The sequence below is a fragment of the Neophocaena asiaeorientalis genome, unplaced genomic scaffold, assembly GCF_003031525.2.
Source record: "Neophocaena asiaeorientalis asiaeorientalis breed wild unplaced genomic scaffold, Neophocaena_asiaeorientalis_V1.1 scaffold226, whole genome shotgun sequence".
NCBI lineage: Eukaryota > Metazoa > Chordata > Mammalia > Artiodactyla > Phocoenidae > Neophocaena > Neophocaena asiaeorientalis.
Window position 1 is genome coordinate 12,455,270 of NW_020173037.1, and position 15,332 is coordinate 12,470,601.

General features: G+C 34.8%; 1 protein-coding gene across 2 annotated transcripts in view; it reads right to left on the minus strand.

The window, feature by feature from the left end:
- The window catches only part of ARFGEF1 (ARF guanine nucleotide exchange factor 1), a 140,221-nt gene that overhangs the window by 45,861 nt on the left and 79,028 nt on the right, over window positions 1-15,332 (minus strand). For both annotated transcript variants that reach the window (XM_024742580.1, XM_024742581.1), the window contains exons 9-17: window positions 14,447-14,580; window positions 11,009-11,243; window positions 7,297-7,396; window positions 7,044-7,183; window positions 6,826-6,934; window positions 5,976-6,177; window positions 1,753-1,864; window positions 1,208-1,413; window positions 849-933 (exon numbers count right to left, since the gene is read on the minus strand). In XM_024742580.1, the coding sequence (XP_024598348.1) occupies window positions 849-933; window positions 1,208-1,413; window positions 1,753-1,864; window positions 5,976-6,177; window positions 6,826-6,934; window positions 7,044-7,183; window positions 7,297-7,396; window positions 11,009-11,243; window positions 14,447-14,580 (1,323 nt within the window). The remainder of the gene's footprint in view (window positions 1-848; window positions 934-1,207; window positions 1,414-1,752; window positions 1,865-5,975; window positions 6,178-6,825; window positions 6,935-7,043; window positions 7,184-7,296; window positions 7,397-11,008; window positions 11,244-14,446; window positions 14,581-15,332) is intronic.

Below are 15,332 nucleotides of genomic sequence, written 5' to 3' on the forward strand. Positions count from 1 at the left end.
GTAATACATATCATTAGAAGCCTATCCCTAAGAAGTATTAAGAAATTCTTGCAAATAGGTTTATTTATAAAGATAATTTTCCTCAAGTTTTTGGAAACTACGCATAAAATACCTAAAACTTTAAAAATAATGTTTTTGTTATTGAATATCAGAAATCAAGTGACAGCTCCTTAATATTTAAAGTAAAGGAATTACAATTTACTGAAGCAAATGAAATTTAAACACTTCCTGGATGTCTGGTATTTTAAAATTATGGTTAATTTTTAGGTGTAATGGTACTGTGGTTATGTTTAAATACAGTATTTCTCTTTCAGATATATATACTGAAATAAATACAGATGAAATGATATGATACATGAGATTTGCTCCAAAATGACCTGGGGGAGAAAAGGGATATAAATAGAACAAGACTGGCCATAAGTTGGGAACCGTGGAAGATGGGTGATAAGCACATGAAGGACCCACTATACTAAATCCTCTGTTATTTAAGTTTGAAATGTTAAAACAAACAAACAAACAAAAGATGGTTTATATGATGTTTTTCCATGTTGTAATAAACACAGGCAGAAGAGCTATAAGCACATTCTTAGATTAAAATTTATCTGAAGTTTTATACAGCTGTCAATCATGAGAAAGACAAATACAGATTTTAAGGATATCTAAAAGTCTAATTAGAATTACTACCAGAAACTGCATTTGTAAAATGTACACTACACCAAATTAGTACCCCAATTTGGTGACTGGTTTAACTAAATTAAGATTAAAATTTCAACTATTACTTACTGAATTCAGAACAATTTATTTAATCTGTACTATTTATTGTAAAACTGGCTTGGAAGAAGACATACCTGTGGGCTGTGAAGGTCTGTGGTGAGCATGATAATTGAATACGCCAGAACATACGCAGTATCTGCACTAGCAAAGAGGGTTTGTCTGCAAAAGTAAATGCTTCGTGTTATAAACTTTTACTGTTTACAGTTAGCATTTAAATAACTCACCTCAAACCCCATGTCACTTTTAGTTTTCTCTTTCAGGATTTATGTTCTATCTCATATTATAATTTTTTATGGAATTGTCTCATCACTTCCAGATCGTGTATAATCTAAGTTTCCTGGGGCAGGGGATTATGAATCACCCAATGCTCCCCAGAAGAGGGTCTTGGACATAGTCAGCAACCAATAAGTACTTGAATCTGAATCCTGCTTACCCTTGGTTGCATTCTAAGTATCTTGCAGCAAACTTTTCCATCAATCGATCAATTTTCTGAGCTTCCCCTGGAAGACGGAATCCTTCCAGAAACATACGAAGGGCTGAAACAAAATCCTTTCCTGAAAAGTCATGTTGGTCCACATATGCATACATGACTTCTTTGTTAAATTTATCATTATCTCCCAGGAATTCACCTACTTGAGTCTAAAGAACAAAAGACAGAAATTGATATCCTAATAGACTTACATTTCCTACACAGCCAATTTTTTAAAAAGGAGAAAAAATCCATAAGATCCACAGGTTTTAACCACAGGGTTAATTAACTATTTCAAAAGTGAAGTTAAAAGTTAAACATACTAAATGTGTTTATTTAAAAAAAAATCAAGATATTCTTTTGAGCATAGAGAATAAAAAAGCAAAATTAAGAATAGCTAGCTTATTTTTACATAGGAGGGCATCTTAAAGGGGCAATAATATTATAATTATTAACTTAAAAAAGAATTTTACAGAAAAAGTTAGAACAAAGTAACATGGTGTTCTTACAGAGTCTAATCTTTCCTCCTGATGTAAGAACTGGGCAATATCTTCAGGTGTAGTGCCAAGCATCCCTTGTTCTTGGAGGTACTGTATTCCTCTCTTTGGTTTCTTGGTAAATCTAGATGATGTTAAAGTTAAAAGGAACATTAGAAATAGAAAACCATTTGTATTCCCTGAAAAGATCTAAAACTACAGTGAATTAACTTTGCAGCACTTAGAAAACAGAAGTGTACTTAAAATAATCAATGCATTATTATTGTACAAAATGTACAAAAAATAATATACTATGCAAAGTTTTCTTTGAAAAGGATCTCAAATGGAAGGCAACCGTTATCACTGATATGGATCATTTCACAGAGTATGTGAGATAATGCCATGTAGTAGATGAACTCTGAGTAAGAATATGGATACTAAATATCTCATCCTTTTAATATATATATTCTCCTTAGTGCTCAAGTAATCCTGGCTCATTCTCCTTATATCCATTGATTATTTCTAAGTTTCCTGCTTTTAAAATACAGAACTTGAATTTTGGTGACTATTTTAACCACAACCTGATGGCATCATTTCCTTTATAAAAAAAATATTTATATATCCAGTGTTTTCAAAATAAAGTCCACACTGATTGGACTGACACACAAAACCTTTCTCAATATGGCTCATTTCTTGAACGTATTTACAAAACAGAAACGGACTCACAGACTTAGAGAATGAACTTATGGTTACCCTGGGGCGGGGAAGGGTGGAGGGAAGGGATGGTTAGGGAGTTTGGGATCTACATGTACACACTGCTATATTTAAAAAGGATAACCAACAAGGACCTACTGTATAGCACAGGGAGCTCTGCTCAATGTTATGTGGCAGCCTGGATGGGAGGGGAGTCTGGGGGGAATGGATACATGTACATGCATGTCTGAGTCGCTCTGCTGTGCACCTGAAATTATCACAACACTGTTAACTGGCTACATTCCAGATAAAATAAAAAGTTAAAATAAAAAAATATGTAGCTCATTTCTCTCTCATTTACTCCCACATATCCCTTTCCCATTCCCTAAACATAAAGGATTTGCAGCATATATTTCCTCTATGTGCCCTTTGCCTGTTTCACTCACTGGGGAACTCTCCTCCATGCTTGAAGATCCAATTCAAATGTCACCTCTTTCTTTCCAAATCATTTACTTTCTACTTTTATTGTTCCAATAATTAGTTTGGTACCTCATCACCGTCACCTGGGTATTGCAGGCGTTCTTAACTGGTCTCCCTGTCTCTTGTTTTGCTCACATTACAATCCATCCTTCAGGCTGCTGGCAAAGTCATCTTTCCAAAACAGAATCTAATGCTGCTGTTACTCTGCTTAAAATCCTTCAACAGTATGCCAATGCCAAGTACAAGACAAAACCTCCTTTACACAGAGAATGAGGCCCCTGTAATCCGGATCCAACTCGATGCTCTCATCTCACCTCCTACTTCTACCCGTCCACCCCCGCCCCTGCCACGCTGAATAGTAATAGTCCTCAAATGTTCTCCTTTTCCTCTGTGCTGCTGCACATGCCATTCTCTTTGTCTGAAATATCCTTCCCTGCTCTGTCCTCCTAATGATTCCCCTGTCAAGTCCTAATCAAACCGCTGCCACGTACATAAATTAAAGTCAAGCATTTTTCCCTGAGATAAACACAATCTCTGCTCTCTAGAAGCTCTCACTCTAATGGAAGAAAAAATTTTAAATTATAACAGTAAAATTATTTTAAAATTTTTATAAATTAAAAAAATATATAATAGTAAAAATGCAACAAATAATGTATCCACAAAGTGAGAAGACAGCACAGCAGAGGAAATGTCTAATTAACAGAGATGATCATGATCTACTTCCTGGGAAGGTGACTGTGGAACTGAGCTTTTAAGAATGATTACATCTTTTATAAACAGTCAGGAAAAACATCCCAGACAGACAGGAAGAGGTCATACAAATACACGAGGGCATAAAGCAGCATCATATTATAATAAGTAGTTCTGCATTGTTGGAAAAATGAGGTGAAATAAAGAAGCGGCAGATGATATAGCTTAGAGTCCAGCAGATTTAAATCATGATGGGTATTATATGCTATTACAAGAAGCCGTGGCTTTATTCTCTAAGAGGAAGAGAGGGGAGAAACAGAACTAGACTTTCATTTAAGAAAGATTACTCCAGCTAAGTGTAAGAAAAGACTAGAGAATAAATAAGACTAAAGAAAGGCAAGCCAATTAAAAGAGTATACTAGTCAAGGCACCAAATGGTGACAGTTTGACTTGAGTGAACAACTGGGAGACAAAGAGAATAAACTGCAGAGATATTCAGGAAGTAGGATCAGCTGGATTTCTAATGAGGAAATCTAAGGTAATTCCCGGGATTCTGGCTCATAAACTTAGTAGCGTGCTGGGGTTACTAGCCTGAATGAGAAATACAGAAACAATAGGGTTTTCTGTTTGTCTTTTGTTTTGGGTTGTACTGGGGAGTTGATTATGGAGACTGATAAATTTGGTTGTGGACATGCTGAGTGTGAGAAGCTATGCAGTGCCCAGGGGAGATGTCCAACAGGCAATTATGGATGAGTCTGGAGTTCACTGGAGTTTTTATGTTAAAAATAACACTTGGGAACTGTGAGATGTTACCATATAGTAGCTGAAGTCATGAGAAAGAACATGATCATCTAGAAACTACAAAGAAAAAGGCTGAGGGACAGACCCTGGAGATGTTGAGATGTAAGCCCAGGACAAAGAGCCCATAACAAGACTGAGATGGCATGGTCAGAAGGTAGGGGAGAAGGACAGAATGGTGTCATGAAACGAACAGTCGCGAAGAGTATCCTGGGAGCACAGCATTCTCATGGAAGTGTGAAGCAGAAAGCAAGCCGCGTGGCACTGGAGAAACTCGAGTGGCACTCCAGAGGAACAGTGGAGGCAGGGGGACATCTGCTCTGGGGCCCTGGGAGGACTCCCTCTCACTCCCAAGTTCTTCGAATTGAGCGGTCCTACCTCGGCAGCACTCTGTACAACACTCCATTATGGACTTCACACAGTACATTAAAAAATATGTTTTGCCCATACTTAGACTGTAATCTTGAATATAAGGACCAGTACCTTCATGGTTCTTGGCACACAGTCCCAAATACCAAACATGTGTTTGCTGAGTGACCAGCAGAATTTCAAAATGAATATCTGTTTGCACATACGAGACGCTGAGACCCCCAGAACAAGGGCTGTTTCACTCATCAGGTTTCCCCAGCACTTTGCATAATGTCTGGAACAGATGGAATTTTGATAAATACTGACTGAACAGCTAGAATAAATGACGTATTGATGGCTATTTCCTGAGGTTACTTTTGAGATTTTATAATTTTATGACAGTGAATATGTGTACATTTTATCAACTTTTTTTCTTTTACATTATCAGTGAAAAAGGGCACCAACAACCACTGCTTAAGACTCAGGAAGAAATGCTTTACAGCAGAATTAGCAAGTAAACATAGAAGAGAATTTTTTTTAACAGTTTAGATTCATGGATCTAGATTCATGGAGAAAGGCCAGCAAGTTCAGTTCTCCTCACAGCATCTCTTTGAAAGAAGAGAGGGGCAGTAAGAGGAAGGAAAGCAGCAGTGTGACTCAGACAGGAGACAGTCCAGGAGCAGGATGACAGCACACAACTTACTAGGAAATGATTTCAGGAGATCAGGGTCTGGTAGAGAACCCAAGTTTGAGAAGGAGGTTATCACCTTATTGACATATAAAAATGCAATCAGTAATGATAAATCAGTAACAAGAGCAGCACATCTGTAACTGAAGTGGAGAGAATATAAACCCTATAAAGGAGCAACACTCACAGGAGAAGTTCCAAACTTTAAATGTGAGTTATCATCTGCTTAGGGAATATAATGCAAGATTTTATAACTGAGCTAAACAAACAGTGCAAAACTGCACAGATGATGTTTGTCAACAACACATAAAATATAGTGCAAAATTAATGTACATTACAAGGGTCTGTTTGGGCCAGACTGCAATGAACAAGGGGAGCTGACTAAGGAGTCACTAGAAGTCTTGGATCCAGGAGAGCTGTACTCCATTTTATTCTCTGAAGGGTGTTAATAAGAAGGGACTAAAAATAATCCAAAAATGTAAAGAAACCCAGGATAAGGGTGGCACAGTACTGGCAGAGGGATATTCAGTAACATTTCTCCGTAAAATCGGACACTCACAAATCTATCCCCTGTTCTATTATTTCCTTTTGCTGCTTTAGGACTTCAAATTGCTCTGGATTGTCAGTGCCAGACATCTGTGTGCTGTAGCTGCCTATTCCTGATGATGATGTTGACTCCAGGGAATTTAAACTTCCGTATCTGTTTATTGTCTCAGGGTGTTTTATTTCATTCGTCTCTTGCTCTGAGGGTTTTTCCTGACCTGTAAGTAGAAAAACTGATTCAGTAAATTATTCTGTCAAAGGAAAAAAATTTCTCAAGTAAGGCAAGCTAGTTCAATGTTGCTTAGATAGCTATTTAATACAAATAACGTATTAGGTGCCATAACAGATAATATATATTTTGATATTAAAACACACTGCAATTAGTACAGGTACAACCTGCATCACTAGGAGTTCTTTTTGCAAATACAGTGCTGAGTATCCACTGGGTTTCTGCTCTCAGCTCATGTCTCACAAGGAACAGTTTTCCCTCAAAGGACTGAGATAACACCAGGATAGCCTTGCAGCTGTGAGTTTTTCTCTGAGTAAGGGTAAACGCCAAACATAAATGAACAATTCTATCTTCTTAAAACATTTTTGGCTTTTATATGTTTCTTCTATAACTATCCTTTAACAAAGTTGCATAAACATGATTCACTTTAATATGATATTCAAAATACTTTTAGGAAGATTTAGAAAGAAAAAAGTTTGAATAACTAAGCTGGCAAATTCATAATTTTAAGTTCGTTATTTAACTCAGAACGCTTCTTTACCAGCTAAATGAATAAAGATGTCAGGAAACTGGCTTAATGGCTTCTGCAACTATCCTCCAAAGCATCATTTAGAATTCTACTCAAATGTCATCTTACCAAGAGTGGTCTGAGAGTTGGGATTCACATACTGATCCTTACTCCATTCAACCATACACTTCAAAATTGACACTAAGCATTCTAAACCTTTTTTCCTCAGGCTCAGTTCCTACAAAATAATTCATAAAGAGAATAAAAACAAACAAAAATCTTTTAAGGAAAATACACAGCTCTTCCTTGGCAAAGTTCAAATTTCAAAATGTTCTTAAAGTTCTTACCTGAACATTACTCATACCGAGTTCTTGACTGCCTCGTCCTTGAGCAATTTTTGATAGATCATTTACTAGTCTTTCAAATATGTTTGCTGCATTTAAGTCACAATCATAGTTTACGTAAATATCCACCACACTCTGAGCATCTGTAACAGTACAATATGTTAATTTTAACAAAAGGCATCTAGTATATGAATATATTTGGCCTTTTAAATATCTCAATAAGAAAGAGATGATAAAGAAGGATAATTTCAAGTACCTGCACAAATCCTTGTCAACGTCTGAATGACCATCCATTTGTGGTCAAATGAGCTGGTAGAAGTCTCCAAAATGTATAGGAAAATTTCTTTAAAGAACACCTGTGATTAGGGAAAAACCTCCATTTAAAGTATTGTTTATAATTCATATATGTGATCACTTTTTAAATATCCCAAAGCTGCAGAGCAAAGATCAGGACCCAGCGTCCTGGAGTTCCACTCCTTTTGAGTTCCATTTCTGAGACATCAGGACTTAACTTGGGTTGGTCACTTACACTGGCCCTTGCAGTAAAGAGCTGTACTTCATATCACTGTATTTTGTTATCACACAGCCACTACAAAAGAAATCTGCAAAAATTTGGAGTTCTTCTGGGAGATTATTTCTTAAACATATTTACAAAACTAATAAAACTCCTATTTCATTTTTAATCCCCCACAGCAACATAAACTATATTCTGCTCATCAGTTATATATTTCAGACATTATAGTACTGGGCAAGCCTAAGTGTTCCTAGATTTTAAAGTAACTGACGTTGTCATCTACATAATAGAAAGGATCTAACTCCCATATACTGTTATATTCTAATAATTACTCACACAAGTGGGAATCTCTTTTGTCTGAAAACTACAAACTATTTCTCACTATTCTTTACACCAAATAATGCCAAGCACAAAGGATTTAGTCAACCTTATTTAAAAAATTTCTATTTAAGAGCTAAGAATTTTCAGATTCGTATTTATTCTGGAAAAATGACTACAACTCAAGAGGGGATGAATGAAAAAGAAAACCTAAAACAACATATTAACATTTATGGAACATATGTATTATGAATACAAAAATTCATATTTGTAATTTTAGACTACTAACATCTTATCCCCCTCAAAAGGACAAAATACCCTTGTGATGTGCTTTTCTTTCACAGAATTCAACACATTTCTATTACTCTCCTAATGTCAGCATTTCCTGTAAGACTGTAAGCTCTAAGAGGGTAGAGACAAGGTCCCTCTTACTAAGCATTGTGTCTACACTGCATGGGAAATATAGTAGGCATCCAATACATATTTACGGCCACAATTCTCAAACACTGCACCAAGTCACCCCAGAATGCTGCAGCAAACTCAAGAGGGATGCCATGAGAATTTCTGAGGGAAAATTCAGAGAGAAATACATCTGCTGGATACCTCAAAAAACTTCACAGTTTCAACATCAATTAGATCACACGACATTCCTTTCAATGACATCGTTATTTTTGCAAACCTGGGGTTCAGTGGTTGCTAAGATAAGAAGCAGGTACTGCATGAAAATCAATGAAGGAAATGAGGGTGGTAATGTCCAATTTGATTTCAAAATCTGAGAAGTTTGCAGTGTCCTATAGGCTCATACATTCCAGTAGTCAGTAACTGTTGACTATTTATAAATGAAATAAAAACATTTTTTCTTTCAATTTATGTGTGCTTCACACCCCCCCACCCACCCCCCGCCCCCCAATGCAGACTTCATTGTTACGAAAAATACTTGTTAAGCTGTTTGGACCTAACTGCTTAATAAATGGAACTGTTAGGTATTTCTTCTGGAGTAAAGTACACCATGAAAAGATTAAAAACTCTAATGGTGCCATGGATCAAGAGACTTTGAAGCTCTCTGATTTATGGGATAAATTTAAAAAAACACAGATTTGGAGAAAGAGGGGGGGAAAAAAACCTTTAGCTACTGTCTACAGGTTATCAAACTGCACTAATATGCAAAAGCCTATTATAGTAATTCACGACACCATGCCTATCAACAGGTGCTCTAAGAAAAACCAAAATTCTAAAGAGTTATAGAGCACCTATCATGTAATACATGTAAAATAACAGTTCTATCATAAGCACTTTGTCTTCACATAATTTCTCTTGAAAAAGTGTGTATACACTGTATTTTCTGAAATAGATATATAAGTTAATACCCAAGGAAAAACTGCGTTATAAAAACTCTAAGATTCATTCTCATAAGATGAATCTTCACATAACAACAATCTCAATTTTGTTTTGCAAATTTAGGTTTTCATATGTTGGGTTACCTCCAAGTGGAACACAGCTCATCTTGCATTTGAATATGTTCAGTACTTTCAAAAGCGTATCTATATTTACCTTGTTTTATCCTCATAATCTCCCCATAAGGGACAATGGAGGTTGAGATAAACCTGATCTCTTTTAAAAAAACAGAATATTACTACAACAATTTTAATGAGAATCTACCATCTATGGACAGGAAATTTCTTAGAAGTATTTCCCTTTAAATTCATGCTTACAAAATGTTTGTATATCAAATTTACTTTACAGAAATAGTAATCACAACTTAATGATTTTTATGATATCTGGTTCCATAAGGATTTATACTTCACACAGTCATTCACACAGTACATCTAAATAGTACTTAAAGAAGGAGAGTCTCAGAGAAGTAATTGAATGCACAAAGTCTTCCAAAATTCTCTAATGTCAATTTAAATGTCTCATCATCGAATGAAACACTTCTGGCTTGTTACAGAAGCAAAAGTTCCACAAGTTTTTATTTTAAAGTCTCTTTTATTTGTAGTTCCTGAAGATAATGAGAAAAAACTATCTAAAAATAGTAACTTCCTAGTTTTGCCTTGCATTATTTTAACACACATATGGCAAACTTCTAAAACTTGACAACATATATGCACCAGAAATTGTTTCCTGTCCAAAAATATGACCCAAATTTTAAAAATTTTCACTTAAAATACCAAGACCTTATTCTGTCTCATTCCCATAACAATGTTCCACATGAATTTTAATAGATACTGTAGAACCTTTATAATAAAGCATAATATCAAAACTCTGGGAAAATAATGATTTATCCTTCCTGTGAGCTAATGAATTCTTAGTCTTGAGTTAGGATTAAATATAAAAATTAAAACATAACCTGCACATCATATCAAACATAATATAAAGGCAAAAGTTGACTAGCATAAAAGTATTTCTAAAATATACCATGTCCCAACCAAAACAATATTTTAACAAAGGACAAGCTGGAAAAAGAAATCCATTCAATCAGTAAAACAAAGTACTGTTTTTAAATACTGAATTATTTGAAGGTAAAAACAAAAGACCAAGAAACGGTACACTTGCACAATACATGCGTACATGGTTAGGAGATTCCCTAATTTCATTTTGCTAAGGCTCTGGAAATATTTTAGAATGACATAACTGTTATTCTAGTTCCAAAGATGTTGAGAGAAAACTTTAGGAATATAATAATAACAGATATATTGGGAAAAAAATATAAAAGTTAAAATTTCAAATGTCCTAAAATATAATTCTTCTTGATCACCTCTTTAAAGTACCAAAAACTTAAATGGCTTAAAACCATGCAGACAAAGTATTTATTTAGAGCTTTCTTTTAAGATAACCAAGTTCACTATTACGTATCATATACACAATGGCAAAATTATTGTGAGGACCAAATTAATTGAAGACAATTAAAATCATTCATGGAACTACTTATTATACATTCCTTGAAGGCAGGAGCTTATATCTTAATTTGATTTTGCATTCTTAGTGCTTACCTAGTGCTTAGTAGTACTTTGTAGGCACACGTTACATGATAATACACAAATATTATTTCACATGCTAAAAAACTTTCCAGTGTATTAAAACATGATTTAACATGAAAACAAATGAATAGCCAACAATGCTTAAATGCAAAACATACCTCAATCTGCATCTTCAGATGCGTCTTGAAGTTTGACAACAAAGTAAGAAATATGGAAAGGGAAAGCTCAAAAACCTCTGGAACAGAAGAAACTCCATTTTTTGAGAGTGCAACACACAGATACTGCTTAATAGCATTAATAAACATCTCATTTGTCCTGAAAATAGGTCCTGCATTCTGCAGAATGGATAGAAGTAACTGCAATGAAAGAATCTTGGATCGTAACTCATGAGACCTAAAATATAAAAAAGAAGGCACAGTATATGGACAAGTTTAGCATTATGGTAATAATAGGTTGTTCCAAAGATATTTCCTGTACCACATAATTTCACAAACCTTTACATGGAAAGAAACAGAAAATTCTGCAACATAAATAAGAAGGTACAGTACATAAATAAGCTTGGCCACTAATAATGGGTAGTTCCACTGATGTTCTCCTTCTACCACATAATTTCATGAACTTTTTAAATGGGAAAACAATCACTCACACATATTTAACATCAACCTACTGTTCCTTTGAACAAGAAAAAAAAATTTAAAGATTTATGCCTTGTTCCTTTCTTTCACAAGTATATTTCACTTTTTAGAAATCAACATGAACTTCTCAGATTAAGGGCCATATTTAGTATAAATAGTTTCCAATGTACTTTTTTCCTAGTTATGCTACTCAAAAACCCTAAACACTAATAAAAAGCAAATTAAAGCATTGCTTCAAGCTTACTTTTTCTGTAACCATCGAAAACTCTTTTTTTAAAAAATACATACAAAGAGGCTTTTAGAATACTTGTACCTCTTGGTAGCTTACCCATTTATTCTAAATACGTATTTTTATATAATGAAAGCTGAAAAACACATTTAAGCTTAAATTGAAAATGGTATTTCTCTGACCAATATACTGTGCCACATTTCTGATCACTATCTAGAAGTTTAATGATCAGATTTCACAAATACAATTTTTCTCCCATTGAAACAGGTTTTTTAAGCCCAAGAGACCAAGGAGATTGATCCCAGGCAACTTTTCAAATGCAGAACACATTTAAATGCTCTAGCCGTTAGTTCTTTTTTTAATTTATTCCAAATTGTACTTAGTCACATTTACACCACATAGTAAACTTAATTGCTCCTGATTTCTACCTTAAAAATTTTATGGTTTTAAGTGTCAAGTGATTCAAGGACCTAAAACTCTAACAAGGAATATTTAATTTTAGGTAAATAGGAATCACAAAAAATACTGCCATCTTTGAAATAAAACTGGAGCCAATAAGACCATTAATACACAGTCATGTTTCCAAGATGCCTATGCCTCTGAATCTAAGAATACGTACGTGCAGCAAATGCAGTATTACAAAACAAACAAACAAACAAACCTTAGATAAATCAAGTGAGAAACAGTGGGAATAAGACTGTGAATAATAGCTATAGGAAAATATGGAGTGGGCCAGGTATTCCCCCTTCACGTTGAGGCCTTCCAAGGCTTATCCACTACTGCTACTTCCTTAGTCTACCTCACATTTATCACCCTTTTTGCTCAATTCCAATAGAAACTAAAACCCGCAGCTTATCATTCACCAACGCATGAGTTTTCTTGTAAGTATGTTTTATCTTTGTATCCACAGCATCCAACAAAATGCCTCGTTAGTATGTGCTCAAAATAATTAACGGATTTATTCATGCACTCATCTAAACATTAAGTATTTACTATGAATAGGGCATTAATCAATGAAGAGATGATCAAATGATTGTTTGATAACACAATAAAGTATACTTCTGACAGGCAAAAGAAGCTGGAAATTACAGGTCTGCAGTTTTTTTGTGGGGTAGTTTCAAATTACGATTCAAGCTTAAAGAACATTTCCTGGATCATCATCTTAGCAAGGCCACAAAGTATAAAGAGAAGCAAAGACAAAAAGGAAATTGTATAACTACAAAATATCATTAATTTTGGCAAAAAAATCATTCAAGATAGAAAACCATATATTCTGGAAAAAGAACAGTTTCTAGGGGTGGAAAATTTGATCTCTTTCAGAATTCAATTCCAATATTTAATGACTGGTGGTCGAGAAGGTTTTCTTTATGTTGAAACAAAATTTCCTAATATCTCTGACTTAAGCCCACTACATAGGAGGATAATTTACATTATTCATCACAATAATCTTTTGTAATATTAAAGGTCTGATTTGGGAAAACTAAACATCTGAGGCTTTTAAGGTCACCAACATTTTTAAATCATGGGAAAAATGGCTTTCAGCACTAGCACCAAATTCTAAAGTTATTTTCTCCTTAAAGTAGGTCTTCATCAATCCAGAATGATAGGTCAAAATTGTCATTCTCCCCCCAAAATGAAAATAAGAAACTGAAAAAATTTCAAATATATTCGTATAAAATATATAGGCTATAATCAAGTTTATATTGTAATTCAACAACCTTAATCTTGTTTCTGTAGCGTTTGTATTTTCAAAATATTTCTGACTCTCAGGGTTTGGGCCTAAAAAGATAAGAGTTTCAGGCTTCTGGGCCTAAAAGATGTTTCTCACTGAATCAGTACAATGTGACAAAACAAAACTGTAGAAAGTATAACAAATGTGGTTTCCCAAAACTTATAAAGTTTTTATCGTAACTGTCTCCAGTCTTCCTTCTCAGCTGACACTTAGAAACTGAAATGCTCTAGGGTTTTAAAAATGAATTTCCCCCTATTTCAATATCCCTTTCTCAAAGTCACTCAGGCCTCTCCAAGCTGACTTTCTCCAGAAAGTTCTAATACATGATGCTGCAACATCAGAGGAGCAGGGCTCTTTAATAACTCCCCAACTCAACCTCGAGCAGGAAGTACTTGCACTGGAATCATTTACACAGAAAGATATATGACAATTTATGACTTAAAAAATGGCACTTACCTACCGTTTAGACTAATGTAATTGATGGGAAGCAGACGAGTGACTCCTATGTTAAAGTATTTCCTGCTCCCCACGGGAGAAAGTTATCATCTTAGGGCATTTTTTCAGACCTTAATGAATATGTTATTATCTTTCATTATGACTTTTAAGATTTATTTCTCTTAGGTTTTATTACCTTTTAAGTAGTAATTTTCAGAAGCCTAGCATGAGGCTACATGTAAAGGGCTACATTAGTACCAATGTTACTTACAATATTAAAATAATAATTCATTTAATCATTCAATACTGGATGAGCACCTACTAAGCACCAGGCACAATTCTATAATGCTGTTGGTGTGCTTCTGGAAGATAGTGTAAGGTATCTACTCTACCAATTTTGAAACTCATTGTTCTTTAGTACATGTTTTAAAAAGTAAAATAACCCCCCAAAGTATTTTTGAAGGTCCTAAAAGACAAAAACAAAAGAAAGCCCAAAGACTATTTTACAGTAAAAGGCTCAATATTAAAAAGCTGCGTTTGTCAGGCAGAACAGCTGAGGACTTACTTTGGATCTGGCGGTCCATCCGACAGTGGTTTCATTGACAGTTTACACAATGACCTGAATACTAGAAAGGCATCCTTTTGTAAAATGTGGGAAAACTTAGCACCAGGTGAAGGTCCTGAAGAATTTCCAGATTCCTAAACAAGTGAACACACCATGTAAATAAAGGCATCTGCCAGTGCAAATCATTTCAGCCTTCTATATATTTTATTCGATTCAGTTATATGTGGGGTTCTACTGGAAGGAAAACTAGATGAGGAATTTGCCATATTGTTTTTCTTTATTGTGACATGCCACTCCCATCCCCAACAATAAATACCTTAAAAAATGCATTCTTTTAAAATATGTCACCAAACTCTTAAAATTTACCCATTTATGGCCTAAACTACGCTTTCCACTACCTGTCACTGGGTGTTTTATGTTTTTGTCCTATTTTATTTTTTATCTATTCTGCACAGATAGACATAAGACAATGGAGACTGTTAAGGCAACATTTAAAAGTTATTAACTGATAAAGGTTAGCAAGGCCAGGAAAACTTACCCCTATGTATGGGGCAATGATTTAGGGTAGGACTCCCTTATCTGAAAAGATAAGGAAAAAATACACAAAATACAGGGTAGGAAGGATGAGGAAGACCCTATCACTACCACAGTATGGATTTTATTGTACCCTGAGCAAAGGTAAGACGAAGTTCTCCAGATCTCCAGAAGCTCTTTCTCCTCCTAGTATACTAGAATTATCCTATAAATATGTGATAAGAATGTTCTTTTTAAATGTAATTTCAATGGGGGAGGAGGAAAGATGTGAACACATATGAGACACACCTTAGAGTTGGAAATATAGCTATCAATATTTTAAGGGAATAAACTGCTCTGGATTTATATCAAT